Source organism: Hesperophylax consimilis, chromosome 23 (assembly GCF_061612785.1).
Source record: "Hesperophylax consimilis isolate HC1 chromosome 23, BYU_Hcon_1.0, whole genome shotgun sequence".
NCBI lineage: Eukaryota > Metazoa > Arthropoda > Insecta > Trichoptera > Limnephilidae > Hesperophylax > Hesperophylax consimilis.
The window spans coordinates 7,876,192-7,898,653 of NC_142858.1; the positions used below are offsets into that span (position 1 = coordinate 7,876,192).

Sequence of the window (22,462 nt, forward strand, 5' to 3'; positions counted from 1 at the left end):
CGTACCTAATAAGTACATTTTTATTTTTATATCTTATTTTTTCTAAGTTTAATAACTATTATATTATTTAAGTTATATTTTTTTAGTTTGTATTTATTTTCTTATTTTCTTAATTATATAGTGTTATCAAATCTATCATCTAGTTTTATAGCTATTTTGTTAATTTTTAGCTACATCAACTAGTGAAATTTTACAACCTATAAACCATAATGACTCACAACACTCCCCAACTCAAACACGAGAAATAATTTCTCAATTGAGTTGGGAAATTTTTTGGTAAAAATTTATAATCTTTTCGCAATCAGCCTCGAAATATGTACATTTGTAAATTATTGTAATGTGTTTATATATTCAATAAAAAAAAATGATTAATCCTGTGACAGACCATGCTTAAAAGCACTATATTACGTGGCTTGGCCTATTTAAGCATACATTCCCATTTGAAGTGTATGGCGTGCGATATGCTGAAATAGGCCAAGCCATGATAGTCCAGTAACCATGTACATCAGACCTTGCGTTAGATCTCGTAGTTCTGATTTTTTGGTAAGTTGTTTATGATGTTGGCCCAATGGTTATTCCAAGTTTCTGACCTCAAGCGCCGAGCGCAACATTATCAGAAATCCAAAAAAAAACTAGAAATTTTCCACCTTCACTTTCATACAATGTTAACCCCGAATGACAAGTTTTCGATCATAACACTCTTGTAGCAATCTTGTGCTTTTTCAAAGTAGACGAAATTTGCTACAATTTGAGTCTAAAACCGTCTGTGTAGACTCTAGAGTTTCTAAAGTACAGCTTTTTAAAATTTATCCATTTTTTCGAACTTTTTTTGGGAATTTGGATCCTGTAGGCCTATTTTCTTCAGTAAATGCCCCCTCCCATTCTAATGGATGCTGAAGAGGTTTGAAAGGACCTACAGATGAACAACTTCCAAAAAATTTTCATATTTCTCATTTCTAGCCCTGTTCCTTGTGTTACATTATCGAAGCCTAATTCGAACGTTTCATGACAATAAATCCCTTCCCTTCTTCTCCATCCATATCAATAATTCTGAAATTGACGATATTTAAGGAGCAATATTGTTTTACTTCATTTACTTATGTGGGGATCTTATGATAGAAAATGAGAATAATTTTGTAATGAGATTTCAATTTCACAACATTTATTAAATATTAACTGAAACTTTAAATTAAGGTAATGGTAATAGTAATGAAAAACAGAAGTAGCCTCAGATTATTTAAGTACATTTTGCCCTATTCAAATGGCCCAGTTGAGCATTGTCGAATTCTCCACTGGAAACTGTGAAATCTGCCACAATGTGTATGAAAGGAGGTTCGTCTCCCGGTTTTGATTCTATTACGGCACATATGTGTCAATTGGTATCAAAACTGGTCAACTCCACTTTAGGTGAATTTTCAGGAAACACCAAAACAAGGGCTGGATTTGACTATTTTTCATACAACAGCAGCTTTTTAAACCGGTTTCTCTTACAAAATATGCGGATATGACTGCTTTTGAAAAATAAGAACTGTCTTTTGTTAATAATGAACACAGTTCAATACTTAGTTTATTTTTTTTTTAATTTTGGATCTGACCAGTTTTGATACCAAACAACTCATATGTTAAAATCTATGAAACCTTATTTAATATAACCAATCACTCATTTAATAAACTTAAGTTTAACAAAAGGAATATTTCCAACGAACTACAAAAATACAATAATCTCACCTATTTACAAATCTGGAGACCCACATCAAGTAACAAATTATCGACCAATCTATTTAATTTCAAATATAGGAAAAATCTTTGAAAAAATAGTAAAAAAACAATTGGTCAATTTCCTAGATAATAATAAAATACTACACAAAAACCAGTTTGGATTTATAAAATCTCTCAGCACACAAGATGCTATTGCTAACGTAACTTCATACATTTACGAATCTTTAGATAAAGGTAAAAAATGTGCAGGTATATTTATTGATCTCAGAAAAGCTTTTGATAGCATATCCCATAAGATTCTACTGAAAAAATTTAATAATATAGGTATAAAAGACAACGCGATTAAATGGATTTCAAACTACCTAAAAAATCGACCACAAGTCGTAAAAATAAATAATGTTAATAGCGATAAAGAACATTCTGACTTTGGAATCCCGCAAGGTACAGTGCCTGGACCAATTCTTTTCATCATATATGTTAACGACATTTTCTTTCAACCACTACATGGCCAAATTACTTCGTATGCCGACGATACAGTTCTAATAATAAGCGAAAAAACTTGGGAAAACGTAATACTTAAAGCCACTGAAGACATAAATACTCTTAAGAATTTCTTCGACATTAATTTACTATCACTAAATAGCGATAAAACATATGTAATTCCATTTGCAATACACACAAAAGACATCCCTAAAAATTTTGACATTATCATTCATGACAATTCCAAAATACATAATAAAAATTACTGTCTCCAAAACTGCACAATACTAAAAAACACAAACACAATCAAATATCTAGGAGTAATTATCGATAAAAATTTGAATTGGAAGGAACAAATATGTCAAATTGTAAAAAAAATCAGAAAACTGATATATGTATTTTTAATAATCAGAAATTTTTTGTCTTTAAAAAACCTATATTTAATATATTATGCCTTAGTCCAATCAACTCTACAATATGGTATCATTAGTTGGGGATCCACATACAAAACTAACCTTACTCCATTAGAAGTGGTACAAAGGTTAATAATTAAAATAATATTAAGAAAACCTTCCGATTACCCAACGGATCGATTATTCGAAGAATTTCAAGTGCCTTCATTTAAAGATCTTTATACTAAAAATGCATTAATTCAAATCATAAAAGAAAAAGACAAGTATCAATTTCTAACTGAAAACCGTACTCGACTTAAATATATTTTTCTATGCCCAAAATTAAACACTTCCTTTGCACAAAATTATTACACTTACCGGGCAAGAATTTTTTTCAATCGACTACCTCAAGAAATTAGAAACATTAATGATAACATCCAAATAATAAACACTCTGAAAAAATATTTTAAAGACAAACTTACAAAAAATAAAAATGTTTCCAATTGAATTAATCTTAAGAATAACTCATCTCAATTAGTTTCCTTAAGTAACATTCCATTCTTCAAATAAGTTTAAAATCATTTTATTTTTAATTACCATACTGTAATAAAACAATGTACACTCCATTTCCAGCCACAAGCTAATGCTTCTATGGAAGAGGGGTCTTGAAATTTTTGATCATATATTGTAACAAATAAACAAAAATGTACTTATATAATAAAAATAAAAATTAAAAAAATATATATATATGTACCTATATATATATATTGTTACAATAAGGATTTAACGCTCCTCGCTGACTGAAGTGAAGATTCAAGATTGCGGCATAACGTTCACATAAAAGTTTTGCTACACCATAACAATGAATTTACCTTAAGAATTTAATTTAAGAAAAGCATTAATTGTACTGGTTGCAACCTGCGTTTCAAAACCAAACAAAAAATCGAACTTTTTGTAGTAGGTACATACTAAAAATATGTATTTAAATTATGTACCATAATAATAAATAATTAATGGCTTATTTATATAGCGCAGTTTTCGTGAGAAATCACCTCAAGGCGCTGAACAAATATATTTCTTAAATAATTAATACTAGAAGTACTGACTTAAAACTAGTGACTTACATCTAAGACTTATATCTAGTGACTTACGACTAAGGACTATAACTACTGTCTTACGACTAAGGCCTATAACCACTATCTTGATAACATTTGAAGAAGATTACAACTAACATTAACATTAACAAACTAATTATACTAGCGCCAGAAGAAGAAGGAAGTTCTATAAACCGAATAACTCTAATTAAAATTAAATTTATCACTATTTACACTCCAAAAAATTACGGCGTTGGATGCTTAAGTATTGTTTTAATGAAAAATAAGAAGGTCGCATCCAGCGTATTAAAATTGGGACACGAATGAACTAAATAAACTATGAACTGTGAAAAAAAAATATTTAAAGTATCATAATGTTTATTAAATTACCAAAACATATAGGTACTTCTCAGATCTGTAAACGTTTCAATAAAATAAGATACTTTTAGTTATAAAAAATATTCGAAATCAATGGACAACGCTAAGTGACGGGGTTACAAAAAAATTGCAATGTCCGGCACTCCAATAATAATATTATTTGTATTTTTTAAATCTCACCTACAACCACTTCCAATCCTAGCTAATATTATATTATTCGGATTATTCTAAATTTAAAAGTACCTACCCCAGTTTTGCCCTGTGAGTCTATGGATCATGATTAAATATTTTCTATGGAACGGATATTATTGTCTATGCATCAATTTCTTTGGTTTTATACATCATTTATGGTTTTATACCTGTGAAACTCGGTTCGCGTACTCGTGTGCTATTTTTTTCAGTTTATATCATCTTATTTGGCAAATTTAACAGCGTTGGTTCGTTTTTAGTTATAGTTAAGGCATGCAATTAGTCAAAATGGCTAATACTATAGAATCGGAGTACGCAGATATAATTAAACGAAATGCGTGGACTTCCGTATATCAGGTATTTTATGCCGATTGTATATTCAAGTGTTTTATCTTGGTTTTCGTGAATAGACGATCAGTTTGCTTACTCAAGTTACGATTTTTCAGAGAATTCGAGAAACCTGCGAGAAATATGATTATACTTTTATACAAGCTAAAAAGCCGAACAACACTTCACTGAATCGTTACATGGACGTGAATCCATTTGACCACTCCAGAGTTATTCTCCGGCGAGGAAACCAGGATTACATCAATGCAAACGTCGTAAAGGTTAGTGCACTAACTTCCTTTTAAAAACATTCCAACAGCCGTAATGTTGTTGAATTTAATCACTATACTATTGTTGTTCAACAAGTTTCTTCCGTTGGAGATGTATAACGTCATGTGCTTGACGATGTGACTTATTAATGCGTCGATGTCGATTATATATTGTCAATTGTGAAATTGTCTTGCTCTGAACATTATATTCACTGCGAATTGAAAACGAACAAAGAAAGTGTAAGCCATCAATAAAGCAAATTACGTTGACGCCATCTTGCGGTATGCCATGTTACGATAGAAACAAATGAAAACCAACCAAAATGTTTTCAAATTCGCACATTGCTTTAGTTTGCATCACGTATTACATACTCTATTCTTGAGATCTACCATCCCAAATGTTTCAAAAAACGTTAACAGTTTGAATAGTGATAAAAAAATCGCGCAATCCCGAGAATGCCCAATTATGTTGAAATAAACATGGCGTTACTTGAATACCTTCAACTAATCTACGAGTTAAATGACTCATCGACAGATTAGATTGTTTAAACTCAAAGGTTTTAATTAATATACCACAATATAAGCATCGCAAGTGTCGTCTTTCAAAATCGCTAAATTTGCGCGCTAAAACATGAGCTGTCCTTACATTATTAATCATGTTTACAAAATTTCTACCTACCTCAATATGGAAGCAGGTTGGTTGAATTTTTTTTGCGTATTGGGTACATGTATTGTCAGTTTTTTCTTCTGAATAAAACCTTGAAACATCATCCCTTTTTGTTTTTCTAATATATTATATTTTTTTAATCTGACATTTTGCTCTTTCATATATTATGATGTCTTGAACCTATTTGTAATAATATGCATATATACCAGGGTGGAGATTGAGTAAATTATTTATTTTCCTCATAACCAGGTAAAAATCCTTTTACTGAAGTGGAAAATCTATTAGGATATATACAAAATTTATGCAATATCTAAATAAAACTTAATTTTTCTGTTATTATCTTTGTACCAAAATATAATATTAAACGCACTATGATTTCATTGTTCATTCACACAATTAGGTACCTTGCAAATTATATCAGATGATTATGGAAACAATGCACCCTATTGAATTATTCAAGTACCTTGCAAATTATATCAGATGATTATGGAAACAATGCACCCTATTGAATTATTCAATATTATAGAAGTGTTCCAAGATGCCTTGCAAATTGCGTATGTTTCCGGCAGTTTGAAGAACAACATAACTATTAACTTCATAGTGTTTTACATGGATATTCATTGTTTTATGAAATGTATTGCTCACTGATGTTTTCATTGCGGTGCACATTTTGATTGTTTTTGTACCGTTATCCCACCTGCTTCTGGATCATGTCAGCATTGCTGTGCGCATTATTACATGTTTTGAATGACAGATCCAAAAGTACACGGGAAGTTTACCCATTGTTCTTAACCCTGTCACTGCGTTCCTATATACAGACCTGTATCCTATGATAAAGTTGTATTCACATTTACCGGCACCGTGCGTGGTAGACACAGCATAGACGGAAGTAAAATGGCACCGCATCAACAGCAGATTATGACACTACATTGACGATATCCATGCGAATGCACTTTCAATTAGTATGAAAGAGAATTAGTTTTATTTTGAATTTCAAAGGAATTGAATTCGCATTGCCTAAACTTCACCCAAGCGTTGTCATAATCGTTGATGCGGTGCCATTTTTCTTGTGTCTGCCACGCATCGTGCTGGTAGATGTGAATATGCCATAGGAAAGCGTGGCACTTTTATGTACATTCTTAGAATTGTATAAATAAATCAAATTATGCATTTATGCGCGTAGCAGTACAAGAGGTACAATTTATTTGCACATTCATGTATGCGTTAGGCAGTGTGTAGGTTAAATATATTACACAACGTACAAAACTATCTACCAGCGCAAATAGTTGTTTGGAAATCCGCTTTAAAAATTGGCTAATTATTAATCAAATATTGATACCAATAGAATACATTTTATGAGATTGCCTGATAGAGATCTTTAATTTGTGCATGTTGCTGTTGCTATATATAAAATATGTTTTTCAAACTTTTGACTGTGTGCGAGTATAAAATGGGCAAAACTTGCCATGTTTTGTGCTTGTTATTGCATAATTTTTTAATGAGACAATATATATTTTCCATGTTTTACCTTTTGAGTATGTTACTATACGTAAATATGTTAAACATACAACGTTTTGTGGATGTTATTAATATATGATGAATCAAAGCATACATACTGAAAAATTCATTGTTAGTGTCTAATGACTCATACATGAATACCTATATTGTATGGTATATGTGTATATGTAACATTGCAAGTGAAATAGTTTATTGGATACCATTTCTATGATGTGTTAATTTCTTGTTTTGTAGATGGAAGAAGCTAATAGAAAATACATTCTAACACAAGGACCACTGCCAACTACCGCTGGCCACTTTTGGCTGATGGTGTGGGAGCAAAATTGTAGAGCTATTTTGATGTTAAACAAGGTTATAGAGAAGGAGCAAATTAAGTGCCACTGGTATTGGCCCTACAACATAGGCTCCCAATATGCCATGGACCTCAGTGACGTCAACCTTCACGTAGAACAAATGTCCAACGAAGATCATTCCTATTATTCCATGAGAGTCTTCAAGTATGCATACCCTATATTATTTACTCTGGCCTTTGAGATGATCGTCTTCCTATACAAACACTCGGTCCTTTTCGTCATACTTTCCTGCAAAACTATGATAATAATAGGCATGTCAGAATTTTTTTCTTATATCTTGGACTGTTAAATTTATACACAATCACTTCCGGATTCAGAGATGTTTTTATTAGAAGACTGTCCCCTTAAAAATATTATTTAAAGCAAGGCATAATAACATTTAGCTAGTTTTTTATAATGATTCTATTTTAAGATGAGACTACTATTACTGTATAATTCACTAGGTAATATGTCTTGCCTTGTGTAAACAATTTCTCTCCGTTTATAAGTATTATCTGGTTACATAATAATAATTAAATAACCTAGACCCTGCGAATTCCACTAATGACAATGAACTACATAATATTATCAAACTCAACAATTTCAATATTTTGATCGAGGAGAGAATCTTATTTCTGATGAGTCACCTGAAGTTAATGTCCTCTCTATCCATCTCAAATATAAACACAACTCATTTTACTATTCCATTACAATATTCATTATAGTATCATTGTGTCTTTTTAAATGAGTTAGTGAATCTCTTTGAAATTGATATAGATAAAAGTATAATAGTCACTTTACTATGAAGTATAGGGTAGGTCATATCTAATTCTTGAGTTTTTATCTCATATTCAAGGTTTGTATACAAAGTGGTGTTACCTTTTGATTGTAAAACTGTTTTAAATGTTTCCACATAAACAGTTTTATTTTTTTCAGTTGCTTTAAATCTGAGACCGAAGAATGGCTTGATTAAATAATCGTAAAAATTTCTTAACACCTAAATAACTGATTTTTTGTATATTTATATTATTAAATATATTACACTTTGTTTATATTTATATAATTCATTATTTTCAACTAGCACCAGTACTCAAGTTCTTATAGAAGTAAACCGATTAATTTTAGAACTACAATTTAGGTATATTTATACTTTATTATCCACTGAAGCGCCAACTACCATGCAAAAAAAATGCCTTGAGATTTCCATACGTTTGGTTTTGGATTCCCCTTCGCTTGTTCAAAAAATCGTACCTCCATATATTTATACGGAAACAAATAAACTGCCTACTGTTCTTTAAAACCAAATATTTATACAGAAACAGATAAACTGCTTACTGTCGTTTTAAACCAAATTTAAATATTTAAATCAAATCATAAATTTAAATATTTAAATCAAATCAAAAATTTATATATTTAAATCAAATCATAAATTTAAATATTCAAATCAAATCAAATCATAAATTTAAATATTTAAATCAAATCAAAAATTTAAATCAAAAATACATAATCAGATAAACAGCTTACTGTTGTTTAACTCTTTGCACGCGGCCGTATCAACTGTTGTTACGGCAAAAAGTCTATACTCACACGCGGCTGTATCAACAGTTGATACGGCAACTTTGACGGCCGATATTCCCGCTCTCTTTCGTCACAAATGTATTTCTTGCTCACTTGGACATTCGTAGAACTATCACGATGCTGACATCTACAAGAATTTCTCAAAAATAAAATTTTATTTCATAAAAAAAGATCGATAACCAAGTGCGCCTCTTCGCGCCTTTTAGTCCTTTAGTTTACATTTTTGTCAACGGATGGCGTTAGTACTAGTTTGTCATTCACAACTTTTCATAACTAAGAATGATAAGTGATCATGGTGTCCCACTTGTGTCTATAAACACAGTGGCCTAAGTACACACACACCGCGAGTGGTTTATTTATGACGCCGAGTGAATGGCGGGACCACATTCAAAAGATACGGTACGTCTTTGTATGAAATTTATGTTTTTGTTTTTATAAACATCTAAGAGTGTTGACACACGAGGATTTGTTTTCATATTGTGGAGAATAATCTGTTCTGTCTATATAGTCCAATAAATCATGCCAGAATGCTATAATTTGACATTTAATTGCATGCATAGGTATTTGAAAATATGTACCGCGTACGGGTATAGATAAAACGGAGCATATTAACGCGTTCAAAAGGTTAAAGCCAAATATTTATACTGAAACAGATAAACTTCTTACTGTCGTTTAAAGCCAAATATTTATACGGAAACAGATAAACTGCTTACTGTCGTTTAAAAACAAATAATTTACCTGCAAATATAAATAAATTTCCCTACATGGAAAATTTCTAAACTTCACAAATGTTTTTGTAATTTTCCACATTTCCCGGAAGATTATTTTGATTTTTTAAATAGTAATTTCCCACCATGGAAAGTTTCCAAAACTGATCATTTTGAACAAAATTTTCCAATTTTCTCTGAAACTTCACATAATATCAAAATACATGTTTTTATTAAAATTTTCCGGCAGTAAATTTTGAAAAATAGATATTTCTCAACAATTTACAAAACGGTATATCAAAAAGATAAAGTCTTTATTAAAGTTTTTATTCCAGATAGAAGAAAATTACATTTTCAATTATTTATCTTGAAATAACTAAATAAATTAATTTGTTAATCCTATTAGAAGAAGTTTTCCTAGATCAAAAATTTCCCAACATGAAAAATTTCCAGATGAATAGCAAAATCAAAAAGATTAACATCAAACCAAACGTAATTTTTTCCAAAGTACAAAATAAAAATTGAAAAGAAAAATCCAACTTATGAACCTTCATGTACGACAATAATCCTGTCACAGTTTTTTCTCCCGGTGACTTTGCTGGATAACCCAATAGTTTTTTTCTAAGGAAACTGGCTATTTTTGGAATAGGCTATATAATTTGGCTTTTATATAATTCGAAAATTTGAGCTGCGCCCAAGAACAAACATTTTTTAAAATAATATATTATTGGATGGATATAGTGATTTGTTTTTGGGGTATTATGCCGTGTTGCGCTACCTCCTTCTTTAGCCAACATTTCGGACAGCATTGCAGTGTCCATTATATATTACGTAGCCATTCACAAATGCTTTCAATGCAGTTGAATAGAAAAATGAATAGGTACCTCTGTGATAAAGTAAAATTACAATAGTTTTTTTAAAGTTCGTTTTCATAGTTAAATTAATTCTCCAACTTTGAATTTTTTTAAATCTGCCAAAACGACCATAACGCAAGCGGTAAGAGATAGAAGGGTGTGTGATGTCATCTGTGCTCTGTACGTCCTACAATGGGTAGTACTGAGTAGGCATTTTGTGGAGATTTTCTTTATTCTTCATTAAGGAATTCCAGTTATTTTTTTAACAATGTTAACCTACTAAATGAATTAAAGGTGTTTTTATTTATATCAAAATTTCATACTAAAATTATTTTTTAATGTTAGAATTTGTTATTCGCTCCAAAACATTGCAGGACATTGAGGTTCACACAGTAGTACACCTTAGTAGCTCATAGGTTAACACGTTGCTGCAGTTCGAGGTGTACTCGTCAGCGGGGTTAAATCATCGCTCTTATATAAATTTGAAATGAGTTTCTACTTATTCATTTTTACAAAAACGTTAAATTTGGAAGTAGGTGATTCTAGTTGCAATCGCGCTGTCATTTGAGTTGTGTTTGAGCGAATAGCTTCAATATTACTGATTAAAATTTTACAAAACCTTCCAAAATGCCAGGAGATAATGCTAATTATTATTCGTACTGATGCCTAAAAAATACAAGCAGTATGATGCAATTTATCGATGTTCCAGGAAGTGTTTACGCAAAAAAAATGAGAAACGAACTGTTCACTTACATATTATTCTATTAAATGAAATTATGTTAACATCTTTTACAATAACTGTGTGTATTAATGGACGCTTATGAAGATCACAGTCACAACCATCAATAACTAAAAACACAACCACAATCATCTCAGAACCATACAAATACAAAACTGTGTGCCAACCTTTCTCGCTTATTCACAAAGTACGCCATGTAACAAAAAGAGATCCACAGAGATGTTTATTTATTACATTGTAGAAACTTAACACGGAGTACATTGGACGTCGGATTTATATCACGGGAGCATTTGTAGAGTATAGCTTTTAAATCACTTTTCAAGTCCACTTTATCAATTCTGAGAGTAAAAATATAGAATTATATATGTATTCAGAACCGGTGTTTTTGGGTCTACATAAACATTTGTTTCGAAAGTCAAAATATTTTTACTCATGTCATAACTAAAACTCCACCATCGGGGAACTTTACTTAAGAAGCCCATCAAAAAGCCGCCTGCAAGGCATATTTTATCTGCTAGTATTAATTAATATTAAAAAGAAACTTTTGCACTATATGAAGGGTGGACCGCCGGCTTTAAATTTGTCTCCTTTTTTGTATTTAAGTTGTCAACTCTAATGTTTGACTGTCCGCTGTTATTGAGGTTATTATAAATCTGTCGCTGTACAAAAAACCAACATCTTGTTATTGTTAAAACACAAATTTCATTTCAAAATTAAATCCAGCGTATCCTATGGACCACCTTTACTTACTACAAATATTTGTTTGTGTTTTCAACAAGAACGATCTGTGAAGATATTTCAATAGACATTAAAACATCTGTCAACCGCGGCTTTCGCGCTTGAAGAATATTTTAAGTTGCAAAAAACACTGTTGCCAAATTTAAAAAACAGTTAAAGATATTTTTTATTGGTACCAACTCGTATCTTAACTTTCACATTCTTTATACACTGTATAGCAAAAACACCGTTCAACAAATTTGAAGTCGTATTTCTTTAGTAAGGCACATTCAGTTATATGTGAAATAAGTATCATTTTTGGAATATTACACATTTAAGAATGTACGTAGTGTTTTTTTTTCCCCATTTCCCGCATTAAACAGAACACGTGCAGCAGAACTCGTTTATAAATTAACTATTTTTTTAAATATTTTAATAAATGAAATATATGGTTTATTTTCACCTCATTCCTGAGTGGTAGGCCTGATGAAAGACCACCATTCAGAATCGAAGAGTTGCTTGAAATTACTTTAAGTGTGTTTCATGATTAGGTCTGAATAGCCGGGTGCTACCCAACCTTCTTCATTTTCCTGGAATATATATATATGTGGTGTTATATTTTAGATTAACAGACTTAGAAAGCAATACCTCTCGGGAAATAATACAATTCCACTACACCACGTGGCCGGACTTTGGTGTGCCGAGCTCCCCGCATGCCTTCCTGGAGTTCCTGTATAAAGTGCGAGCCTCGGGCGGGCTGGACTCCTCGGTAGGCCCACCCGTGGTCCACTGCAGTGCTGGCATTGGCCGCTCGGGTACATTCTGCCTGGTGGACTCTTGTCTCGTGCTGGTAAGTACAATTAATTGAATCACAATTGTGTCATCTAATTGAATGTGGTGGCTGCCTTCTCTCTTGAGCCATATGATGGCATAATGGGTTTGCAGATTTTTCAGGTTGCAGGTATATACCGCTTTTTTGTTGGTTTTCCTATTTCTAACCTTCGATTAAAAAATGCTTTAGAATGAATAAACTGGGTATTTTCCAACCATGGCTTAGATCCCACTTCACTTTATTCGATGGAATTAATGTATCCATTGTGTATGTTATGAATTCTCCAATTCCTGCTTAAATTATTTATGTGAAATTACACATTCACAAGGATTTTAAGTTAGGCAGAAGACAACCCCCAATGGAAAGACATTGAAACATACCCTCCGTCCGAACCAATCTGTCGACTTAACTTCCTAGTAGACAAAGGTGCCTCATACTTCTCTTTTGCCTCTACCTCCTAGACTGCTGAAGAAGTTTGACAATCCATGACATAGATAGAACACAGGAATGTGCTTTGTCGGTCTGTTGAGTTAATATATCCTTAGTACCTTAGAGAGGGAACGATTTTAGTAAATGTACAAAAGGAGCAGATTCTATTGTAAAATTGTTATTAAAAACTATCCTATTTATATTTTATTTAATTATTTCTAGATTGAGAAGAATGGAGCAGATAGTGTAAATGTACAAGATGTTCTCTTAAATATGAGAAGAGACAGAATGGGACTAATCCAAACTCCCGATCAACTGAGATTTTCATACCTAGCTATCATAGAAGGGGCCAAGCGATTACATCCTGATAATGCGGTAAGTTTTAAATTGTGGCCAAGTAATATAATAACTTCAGTAAAACCTCAAATTGTAATATTCAATCATTGAAGACTATTAATGACTCCCAAACGAAAAATTTGAAACAAAAAAGACAGAAAAAAGATTTGCTTCAACTAGGATTTTAACAGAACACTTCCCCGGCATGGATATGATCCTTGGTTGAATTTCTAGATGCGACTCAATTTCTGTCTTTTCTGTTTCATATTTTTCATTTGATAGTCATAAATATTGTCTTCAATGATATAACACAATTAATATTATTGCACCAAGATAGCCTAGAATCTAGATAATAATGTCAAATGCCATGTTTCAGAACTACAAGTGGGAGGTTAAAGAAGAAGATATTCCTGTGGAGGAGGATGGGCCACCACCTCCCCCCCCGAAGCGCGGGGAAAGTTTACGCAAGACCCCCACCCGCCCCCTGCCCGCTATTCCCAACAGTGAGTCCCTGGACCACTTCCAGCCAAGCCCCTACCCCAGTAAGCCGGACCCGGTCACCAACGGCTTCAAATCCCGGGCCGAGGAAGTGGCCCCCGTCAATGTCAGCTTGCCAGAGGAAAAATTGCCACTGGCTCCCCCCAACAAAGATTTGCCAGAAGCACCTCCATCAGAATCGGAAGATGATAAAAGTGAAACGTAAGCTAAACCTTTGACGTTTATCTCCAGTTTTCAAGATACAGTAGAACCCCGTTAATTCAAAACCCGATAATTCGAAATTATCGCTATAAAATACAAATCCACAGGAAAATTTTTTCATACAAAATGTTTTTTTTAAATTTGTTAATTCGTAATTCGAAAATTATTTTTGTCCGCTCACTATAATTTGTTCTTATAATTCGAAAAAAATTAGATTTTTGTGAAAATAAATCATAAAATTTCGTAAATCTGAATCTAAAAGACAGCCGTGGAGGTAAAATGCCGAAAAATTATTTTTACGTGCTTATACATCGTCCTAATTAGTATTATTATTTTGTAAATCTGAATTGATTTACACTGGAATGTCGTATTTTTTACAATTTATTTAGAACATCTGAGTTTGAAGGGCCTAGAAAAATTGTTTTACACAGAAATATGTTATAGTTTTACGAATTTACACCAAATATCTTAATTTAAAGGTTCAGCTGCGAAATTTCATCTTACGCGGAAATATATTGTATTTTTACTAAATTATTTCGAATATTTGAGTTAAAAAATCCGGCGCGTTATGTATCCACTTTCTTGTTAATATTTATAACTTCCCGGTGATCTCCCCGTGTCTGTGTGTACGGGGGCACCTAACATCGAAACATCACGCGTTTAAAGAGTTGAAAATAAGAAAGTAGGAAAATTGTAACAATCTGTTTGTCAAATTTTAGGAGCTCGGAAGCGGAGGTGGAATTGGAAGCGACCAGCGATGGAGTGAGAAAACGCGCCGTGACACGAGCAGCTCTCAGCGAACGAATCCAGCAAATCAAGCGGAAGCAGCGAGAAGCCGAGCGCTGGAACAGTATCAAGAGGTCTCTGTACAAGCCGGTGGCGGTCACTTTTGGCATCATCATCTGTAGTGCACTTGCCTACTTTTATATCAAAAACTAACAAGCCGTCCAGACTCGTGAATCTTTTGTATGTCAATTCTTGAATCATTAACATGTTTTATCCAATCTGAATAAGATATTCGTGGTGAATATTAACCATTGTATTCCTAGCAAGAGCCCACTGAAAATGAGTTTTGTTGCAGAAATCAGTTCAACTTTATAAACATATTGTTTTCTACAGTTTATCAACATGATATGTGTTTTGTGTTGAATGGTATTTATCCAGAATACGAGCGTGAATTAATAAGTACCAGAAGCAACGTATAATTTGCTTTGGTAGATTCAATTTTATTTTGTTCCTGATAAGTCGCTTCCTTCACATGAACAAATGTCAAATATTGCTACATTACAGTTCACACATGGACGACTGATTTTAAATGTGGTCGAAAAAGCTGTGTAGACGCGAACTAAAGTGATCGTCCAAGTGAGGCAACAACTCCAGAAATAATAAGAAAATTGTTTTGAAGGACCGCTGTTTGAAATTGTGTGATAGGAGATAATGAATATCACTTTTGCGTGTGTATCAAATATTTTGAACAATCATTTTGCTATGAAGAAGCTGTGTCCACAATGGATACCTCATTTTCTCTCAAATGTTAAGAAATAACATCGATGGATGTTTCAACTGAGTGTTTGGAGCGTTTCACAACAATTAGCTAGACTTGGATCCACTACTGCACACCAGAGACCGGAGCATTCAAAACAATTGGCAGGAAGTGGCCAACCGGCACCGGCGATTATGTCAGCTGGCAGTAATGGCTTGTTGCTATGGCCAAAATCCATGAATTGGGTTTCGGGTTACTGCCTCTTCCACTAGACATTTGACAGATTTGGCTCCATGCGACTTCCATTTGCTCCCAAAACTTCAAAATTGTTTAGGTAGAAAGAAATTTTCGAACCATATGGGAATCATAGTTAAAAATTGTTATTTTGAGGAGCTTGAGCGGTCGTTCTTCTAAAATGGTTCAATGACACTTGAGAAACGTTACGGTTAGACTAAATGTGTCGTGGTAGAAGAAAACTGTGTAGTAAAAAAAAATCAGTTCTTGCCAAAAAGTTGTTGTTTACGTTTCTGTTTCGGAAACTTATCAATCCACCCTCGTATCTTATTCAAAGTGGATGAATGAGGATCAATCGCTGCCTATTGAAATTCTTGTTTATCTCTTTCAGTTATAACTCTATCCAAATAATTACTAACTGTTGCATTTATTGTGCATTCTTTATGCATTCTGTTTAAATATTTTAAGACTGGCCTATAAATAAATCACGCTGTCATTAATTTCAAGGCTTTGACTGAATTGAAATTGATCCATAGTTGATAATATCTAATAATAACATTCTTGTATCGGAACTGAGAAATGTGATTGTAAGATATCAAGCAAAAATTTTGTCTCAATTGAAGCAAATATTGTAGGTTTTGTAATAAATAATATATATGTACGAAAATAATGTATTATACAAGTGTTACTCTGAAGTATTGCAATGCAATCGAACCTAGACCTCAATAGTCCTTAGTGCCGTGCACGCAATAATCAGATCACAGCCCTTGCCAATGTCATTCTTCTTCAGCCTAACGCCGGTACTGGCAAATGCTGCTCTCCACCAGAAATATTATTCATCTTTCAGACTAGGCCTAACTTCTGCAGAAAGTGGGCGCGTCGTGTACCATGCCCGGGTATGGTCTAGGACTTACATTAGTTTTTTTTGTATTGCATGTCCTTTAGGCCATTATAAAGTTAGTTACGCATTTAATAAAGTCGGTTAGTGAAGTCTCCACAGCCCGTCTGCAATGTTCATTAGTTTTTTTTTTCTTTTTAGTTTTAATGGGTCCAAAGCAAAGTGCAATACGTAGTTGAGAATGCCCTTAGATTGGATTGTGTGGCTGAGAACTGTTATATTACCTCCACATTTAGGTTTTGATGTAATCAATCTCTTCAAGAATATAGAGGCTATTCTCAGAGACATCTTTAGGTCAAGAGTTCTGTAATGCCCAGAATTTGTAACTTACTGCAGATAAGTTTCTGGAAACCTCAAGTTTAGATCAAAAACATATTGCATAACATCTTTTATATTTCACTGATAAGCGGATTGATTGCTCTCCTTCAGTGTATAAATTCTGCTGTGAATGAAATGAATGCTCTTCTAGAAATTGAATTTCTGTTCTTCAATAGTATTACATATTTGTTTCAGAAAACTCCACAGACAATTGAATTGTAAGACCAGCCCAAATGCACTTTTGTTAAATTTGCTGTAATTTTATTCAGATTATCTTTTATAGACCAAACCATTGAATTCTCTACTTCTGTCAGGATCACGAAGTAGAACTAATTTCCTACTAACTCTTCAATTAGTTTTGGAGAACATTAGCAATTCTCCTTTAAGGCAATGGAAGTGTCTGTTTACTTAGTTTGCTATTTATTTATTTCAGGGTCAAAACACACAATCATTTACCGAAGAACTAACTGCTGGATATACTCATATCATTGTTTGGGGATGATGATTTTAGGTAAATTGGTTTCAAAATAATATTTATCACTTCAAAAAGAAGTGAATGTGGTTTTCTCCAGAGAAATGAATGTGCAATATAACACAGATTTAGCTTGTTAGCCACATGTTTACTGTACAGGCTATATTAATACGCATGAAATGCCATTTGGCACCGCCGCAACTGATCTCGTGCCTCGGGAACTCTCACCGTGGCTTCGGTGTGCCGTATATGTGTACTTGTTCCTCTGCGGCGGTGTATGAATTTCCATGAAGACTTACTATGTGCACTAGGAATTGCTTTACACATTTATTACAAATATGTTTAATGTACCCTACTTTCTGGTGGGTGAATGTTTCTTTTCAAAGTAATTAAATGTTAATATTATAGACAATATATATATATTTTTTTAGTGTGTCCCAGTGTCCCAAGAACTCGCCTTCCGTTGCCTTGCGGTTCATAAACGTCTCTTTTCTTGTACTCCAGTTTGTGTGGCTTGAATTAATTACTGCCCCCTTGCATCATCTTCCTTCTAACAGAACACTGAAGTGGTTTTCACTTCAAATTTTCATAAATATCAATAATAATATTTTCAGCAATTTATCAGAAATGTACTTTAACACAATTTTGCTTCATTCGAGATATGAATTTAAATCATTTTGACAATACTGGTGCACTAACAGTTGTTTAGTACCATTTTATTCAGGTGTCCAATTTTGGAAATAAAACTGACAATTTTCGTTCAAATGTCCAGAAATTTTCATATTAATTTGCTACGCTAACTTGGTGAGGATTGTGATTTTTTCTCATTGTGATATATAAAGTGTAAAATATTTTTCATTTTTTACAATTAAGTAAATATGTGATATCATAAAAACATCGCCTATTTGCTTTTCAAGTTGCAGATGAATGGTGATTTGGTCACAGTTGGTATCTTTTTTACCATCGAAGTGACTTTACAATGAATATTGTAATGAGGTATTTTAGTTTTTGTTCAAAGGTTTATCTATTCCCACAAAATAATGTATAAGGACCTATTGTGTTATTGATAATTATTATTATTATGATTATAAAAAAATATGTAACGAAAATGTAATCATGATTGATAATATTCTAGGCAACAAAAACATTGACCTAGTTGTGGGTTCATACGCTTACCTTGAATGCACAGGTTTTAAAAAAATAAAATTATTATTTACAATAATAATAAACAAAATCGTTGATTAGTCGGCAATCAACGTAAATAATGTGCAATCTGATTAATCGATACAGATGTTGCCTAAAAGAAATACTTAAATTAATTTTTCGGAATAACTTAATTGAGTAAAACCTCAAATTGTAATATTTAAATATTGAAGACAATATTAGTGATTTTTAAACGAAAATCTGAAACAGAAAAATCAGAAAAGGAAACGGTCACATCTGGGACTCGAACCCAGATGTGACCGTTTCCTTTTCTGATTTTTCTGTTTCAGATTTTCGTTTAAAAATCACTAATATTGTCTTCAATATTTAAAAAAGAAATACTTAAACTTTATTATCCTAGGCTTCATACGTAACCGCTGGTCAGTGAGCAGAAAACTGTTTTATAATAAATCCATTGAATTATTTATATGAATCGATTTCTGGATTCCATTTAGCATTTATCCATAATATTATGTACCTTTCTATACTGTCAGCATTATGTATTATGTTATAATTATAACTGAAATGTGTCTTAGTTTGTAATATGTAATTGCTTTAGTTTATTTTATATTATAATTCTATTAAACATTTTACATGATAAAATACACTTATCCCTCGATTTACGAGGCAAACCCGTTTAAAATAAGTTCCAGTTACATCATAATCCAACTTAGGTGGATTGAGGCAAGAAACTTCACATTATTAGAAGATACGTTTCAGTACATCACAATATATATTACATAACATTGCATTGTATGATTTGATGCAAAAATACATATTACATATTACATAGGTATACATAAATGACGTGTAAAAAATTAATGACAAAAATGTACATATTATTCTAATGAACCAACCCAATAAACAAAGTATTATATAGGTATATTTATTTATTGGTAAATTGGAAGGTACTATACATTTGTTGTCAAATTTAACATAATTATTTAAATTCCACTGGTTCATCACGTAGCTTTATAGTGCAAATGTTGAATAAAATAAAGACAAAAATAATTTTTCAACTTTGCGGTCAATCTAACATTTCATTAATCTTGTTGTCTTTGACCTCCTTTTATACTAAGACTTCCTCAGTCACAGCTGGACTGTGAAAATTGATTTGTTTGTCAGTCCTGTCAAATTCACCATAATCGGGATATATAATTTTTGGATAAAATTCAGAATTTGCAGAATTGTCTCTTCAGAAGCCTTTTTCTGCCGCATAAAAATAATGCGCGCAATATCGAGGAATAGGTGTAAACAGTGGCACAATTTCAACTGCACTACTTTGAGACCCTGTAACTACTCGACTTTGTGAAGAAGTATTCAATGTTGTCATGTCTGTTTTGAAAGCCATTTGATAGGTTACCGTCCGTGTAGCAATATAGATGATAACCTTCAATGGACTTTTTACTATGTAACAGTAATTTTCTGTTCATTAGATATACTCTAGTGAAGCCTGTTAATAGCCCAACATTTGGAACATCTCTTATCAAACTCATTTTGTGGCTTCTCATATGTGGTACCGTTTTTATTGAGCCGCTGAACATACATTTTTTATACTTAGGATATAGGATATTCTTAGGTATTTCTTTTGTTTCTCCATGGTTGCAACAATAAATTATTGATGCCTAATTTCCCTATAGTTTTAGCGCTTATTAATTAACATTGTAAATAAAATAAAGCAGCTTCAAATGAAATGTTTCCACGTAATCAAAAAGATAAGTGTGTGCCAAACATCGTGTAAAAATATCATTTACCATGTTTTGTATGAAACATTATTGATCAATTCTTGTACAGGCCATACTTAATATATTTTTACATCACCCCACGATGACCCTTCAATGTTTATTTACAATTTTTGTTTAATGAATTCCACCAATAAATCATATTTTTTCTTTATTTGTTGCATTTTTTATTTTTAGTTTTATCGTTACTAGATGAGTGATCAATCTACATACATATTACATACTGGCTTTGGAGGATAAATATACACATATGGCGCTCTCTCACTAATCCATCACCACATAAACCGGGCTTGTGTTCAATAGGTGAGAGCGGTGGAGTATAGTGCGTTCTTACAAAACATGCTAATAATGAAAAAAGGTATTTTGTAAAAAAAATTTACTGTGAAATTTTTGGTACTTGCAATATACAGTGCTATTTACACTCAAAATCACATATAGTTTATTAAATAGTAGACCTAACAAATCTTCCTTTGAATGCACTTAAAAAGCCTATGCTGGCTCGGAAATAGTTTTTTTAATTCATTTTCTGGTAAAAGAACAGTGCCCTTTTGCATGAAATATCAGCAGTAATCGGTGTGTATGTTCTGATGCTCCTGCAAGAACCATTGAGAATGCTCGAGTCTAAGGACGCGGCAGAATAATGAATTGGACATAGGGGTAAGTTATGGAGCTTGTTTTTGTGCTTTCAACTTGTAAAAATAAGTGTGTATTAAAGTGGTTGTCAGATATTTGAGCGGCGGATTACTGAGATAGTACTGTATTACACTGCAGTCATCTGAGGATTCGCTGTTAACTACTGCTATTTTTTTTAAACTGCATAACCACTGTAACTGCATTTGCTTGTTATGTATAATTTACCGCTCTCCTCGGGGTTGTAATTAATTGATAGAAAATTGAATTTCAATAAACATATCGACCAGATAGGCACTAACGCATCATCTATTTTGTTTTCTCATCTGTGCCTGTAAACAATTCAAAGATTTTAGCACTTTCAAAACACTATTTCTTGTTATATCCGTTGGCAGTATTTTGGACAAAAGTCAGTTATCATATTATTAGATTTGAAGGTACCAAAACTTCCGCTCTTTTCGTTATCATGTTAGCAATGAAGACTGCAAAGTTCTTCAATATATATAAAGACATTACGTTTCTGAAGAAATATAGCGGATTTTATTGTTTAAAATTACACACAACTTAGTTGATAACTCTGATCTTCAACACTTATCATTCCATTTCCAAAATCACAACAAAAGGCTTACTTTTCACCTTCCTCTTGGCAAGACCAATTTTAAACAGAACTCCTTTAGCTATAGATTCACAAATTCATTTATTACCATATTGACATTTTTATCTTGACTAAACAGGCTAAAACGAAAATACGTAACACAACCATACTCAAACTAGATCACTCAATCTACCTTCCTTCTCCCTTTATCTTATTCCTAAGTTCTGCCCCAACCCCCTCAACATACTTTGTGACTGAACATTTCACTTTTATTGTTATACTTACTTTGAAATTTACTATCAGCAGTGGAAAGTTTATAATTGGCATAATTTACTATTTTTATTATTATGTGTACCTATGTTAATTTTAAGATTTGCTGTTAATTTTCCCCAAAAAATATTTAATAAAATAAAATAAGAAATCAGGAACTAAAATTTATTTGGTACACCTACTTAAAATATTAACAATTATTTTTGATTGACATCTGAAGTTCCTGATCTCACTGCCGGAAATCTCGATAGTGGCACTATATGTAATTTTATATTGCATTGTTAGCTGTGAATCTTTCTATTCAGATATACATATTAATGCAAACAGATTTAGATACATTGGTGCATTGGTCACTGTTGAT

The 22,462-nt window shown here is 32.4% G+C and overlaps 1 protein-coding gene across 5 annotated transcripts; it reads left to right on the forward strand.

Annotated features, from left to right (window-relative positions):
- The first annotated feature begins 4,412 nt into the window (after positions 1–4,412).
- Positions 4,413–22,301, forward strand: Ptp61F (Protein tyrosine phosphatase 61F). 5 transcript variants are annotated; one of them, XR_016304589.1, is made up of 9 exons: positions 4,413–4,609; positions 4,699–4,860; positions 7,268–7,530; positions 12,585–12,810; positions 13,444–13,596; positions 13,934–14,256; positions 14,976–15,222; positions 17,623–17,700; positions 18,093–22,301. XR_016304589.1 is itself a non-coding variant. In XM_089646142.1 (8 exons), the coding sequence occupies exons 1-7, from the start codon at positions 4,526–4,528 to the stop codon at positions 15,193–15,195; spliced, it is 1,431 nt and encodes a 476-aa protein (XP_089502268.1). In that variant the 5' UTR covers positions 4,413–4,525; the 3' UTR covers positions 15,196–15,222; positions 17,623–22,300. The 5 variants fall into 5 exon arrangements, 3 of the variants coding, with proteins under 3 accessions (XP_089502268.1, XP_089502269.1, XP_089502267.1); XR_016304588.1 differs by having other exon boundaries at positions 14,976–17,700; XM_089646142.1 differs by having other exon boundaries at positions 17,623–22,300.
- The last annotated feature ends 161 nt before the right edge of the window (positions 22,302–22,462 follow it).

What these genes read in the sequence shown, in the direction of transcription:
- Ptp61F (XM_089646141.1), top strand. Translation starts at nt 4,526, where the DNA reads ATGCAATTAGTCAAAATGGCTAATACTATAGAATCGGAGTACGCAGAT. An exon ending in CGTGGACTTCCGTATATCAG is followed by an intron (nt 4,610 to 4,698) that starts GTATTTTATGCC and finishes ACGATTTTTCAG; the next exon opens with AGAATTCGAGAAACCTGCGA. An exon ending in TATTCCATGAGAGTCTTCAA is followed by an intron (nt 7,531 to 12,584) that starts GTATGCATACCC and finishes GTTATATTTTAG; the next exon opens with ATTAACAGACTTAGAAAGCA.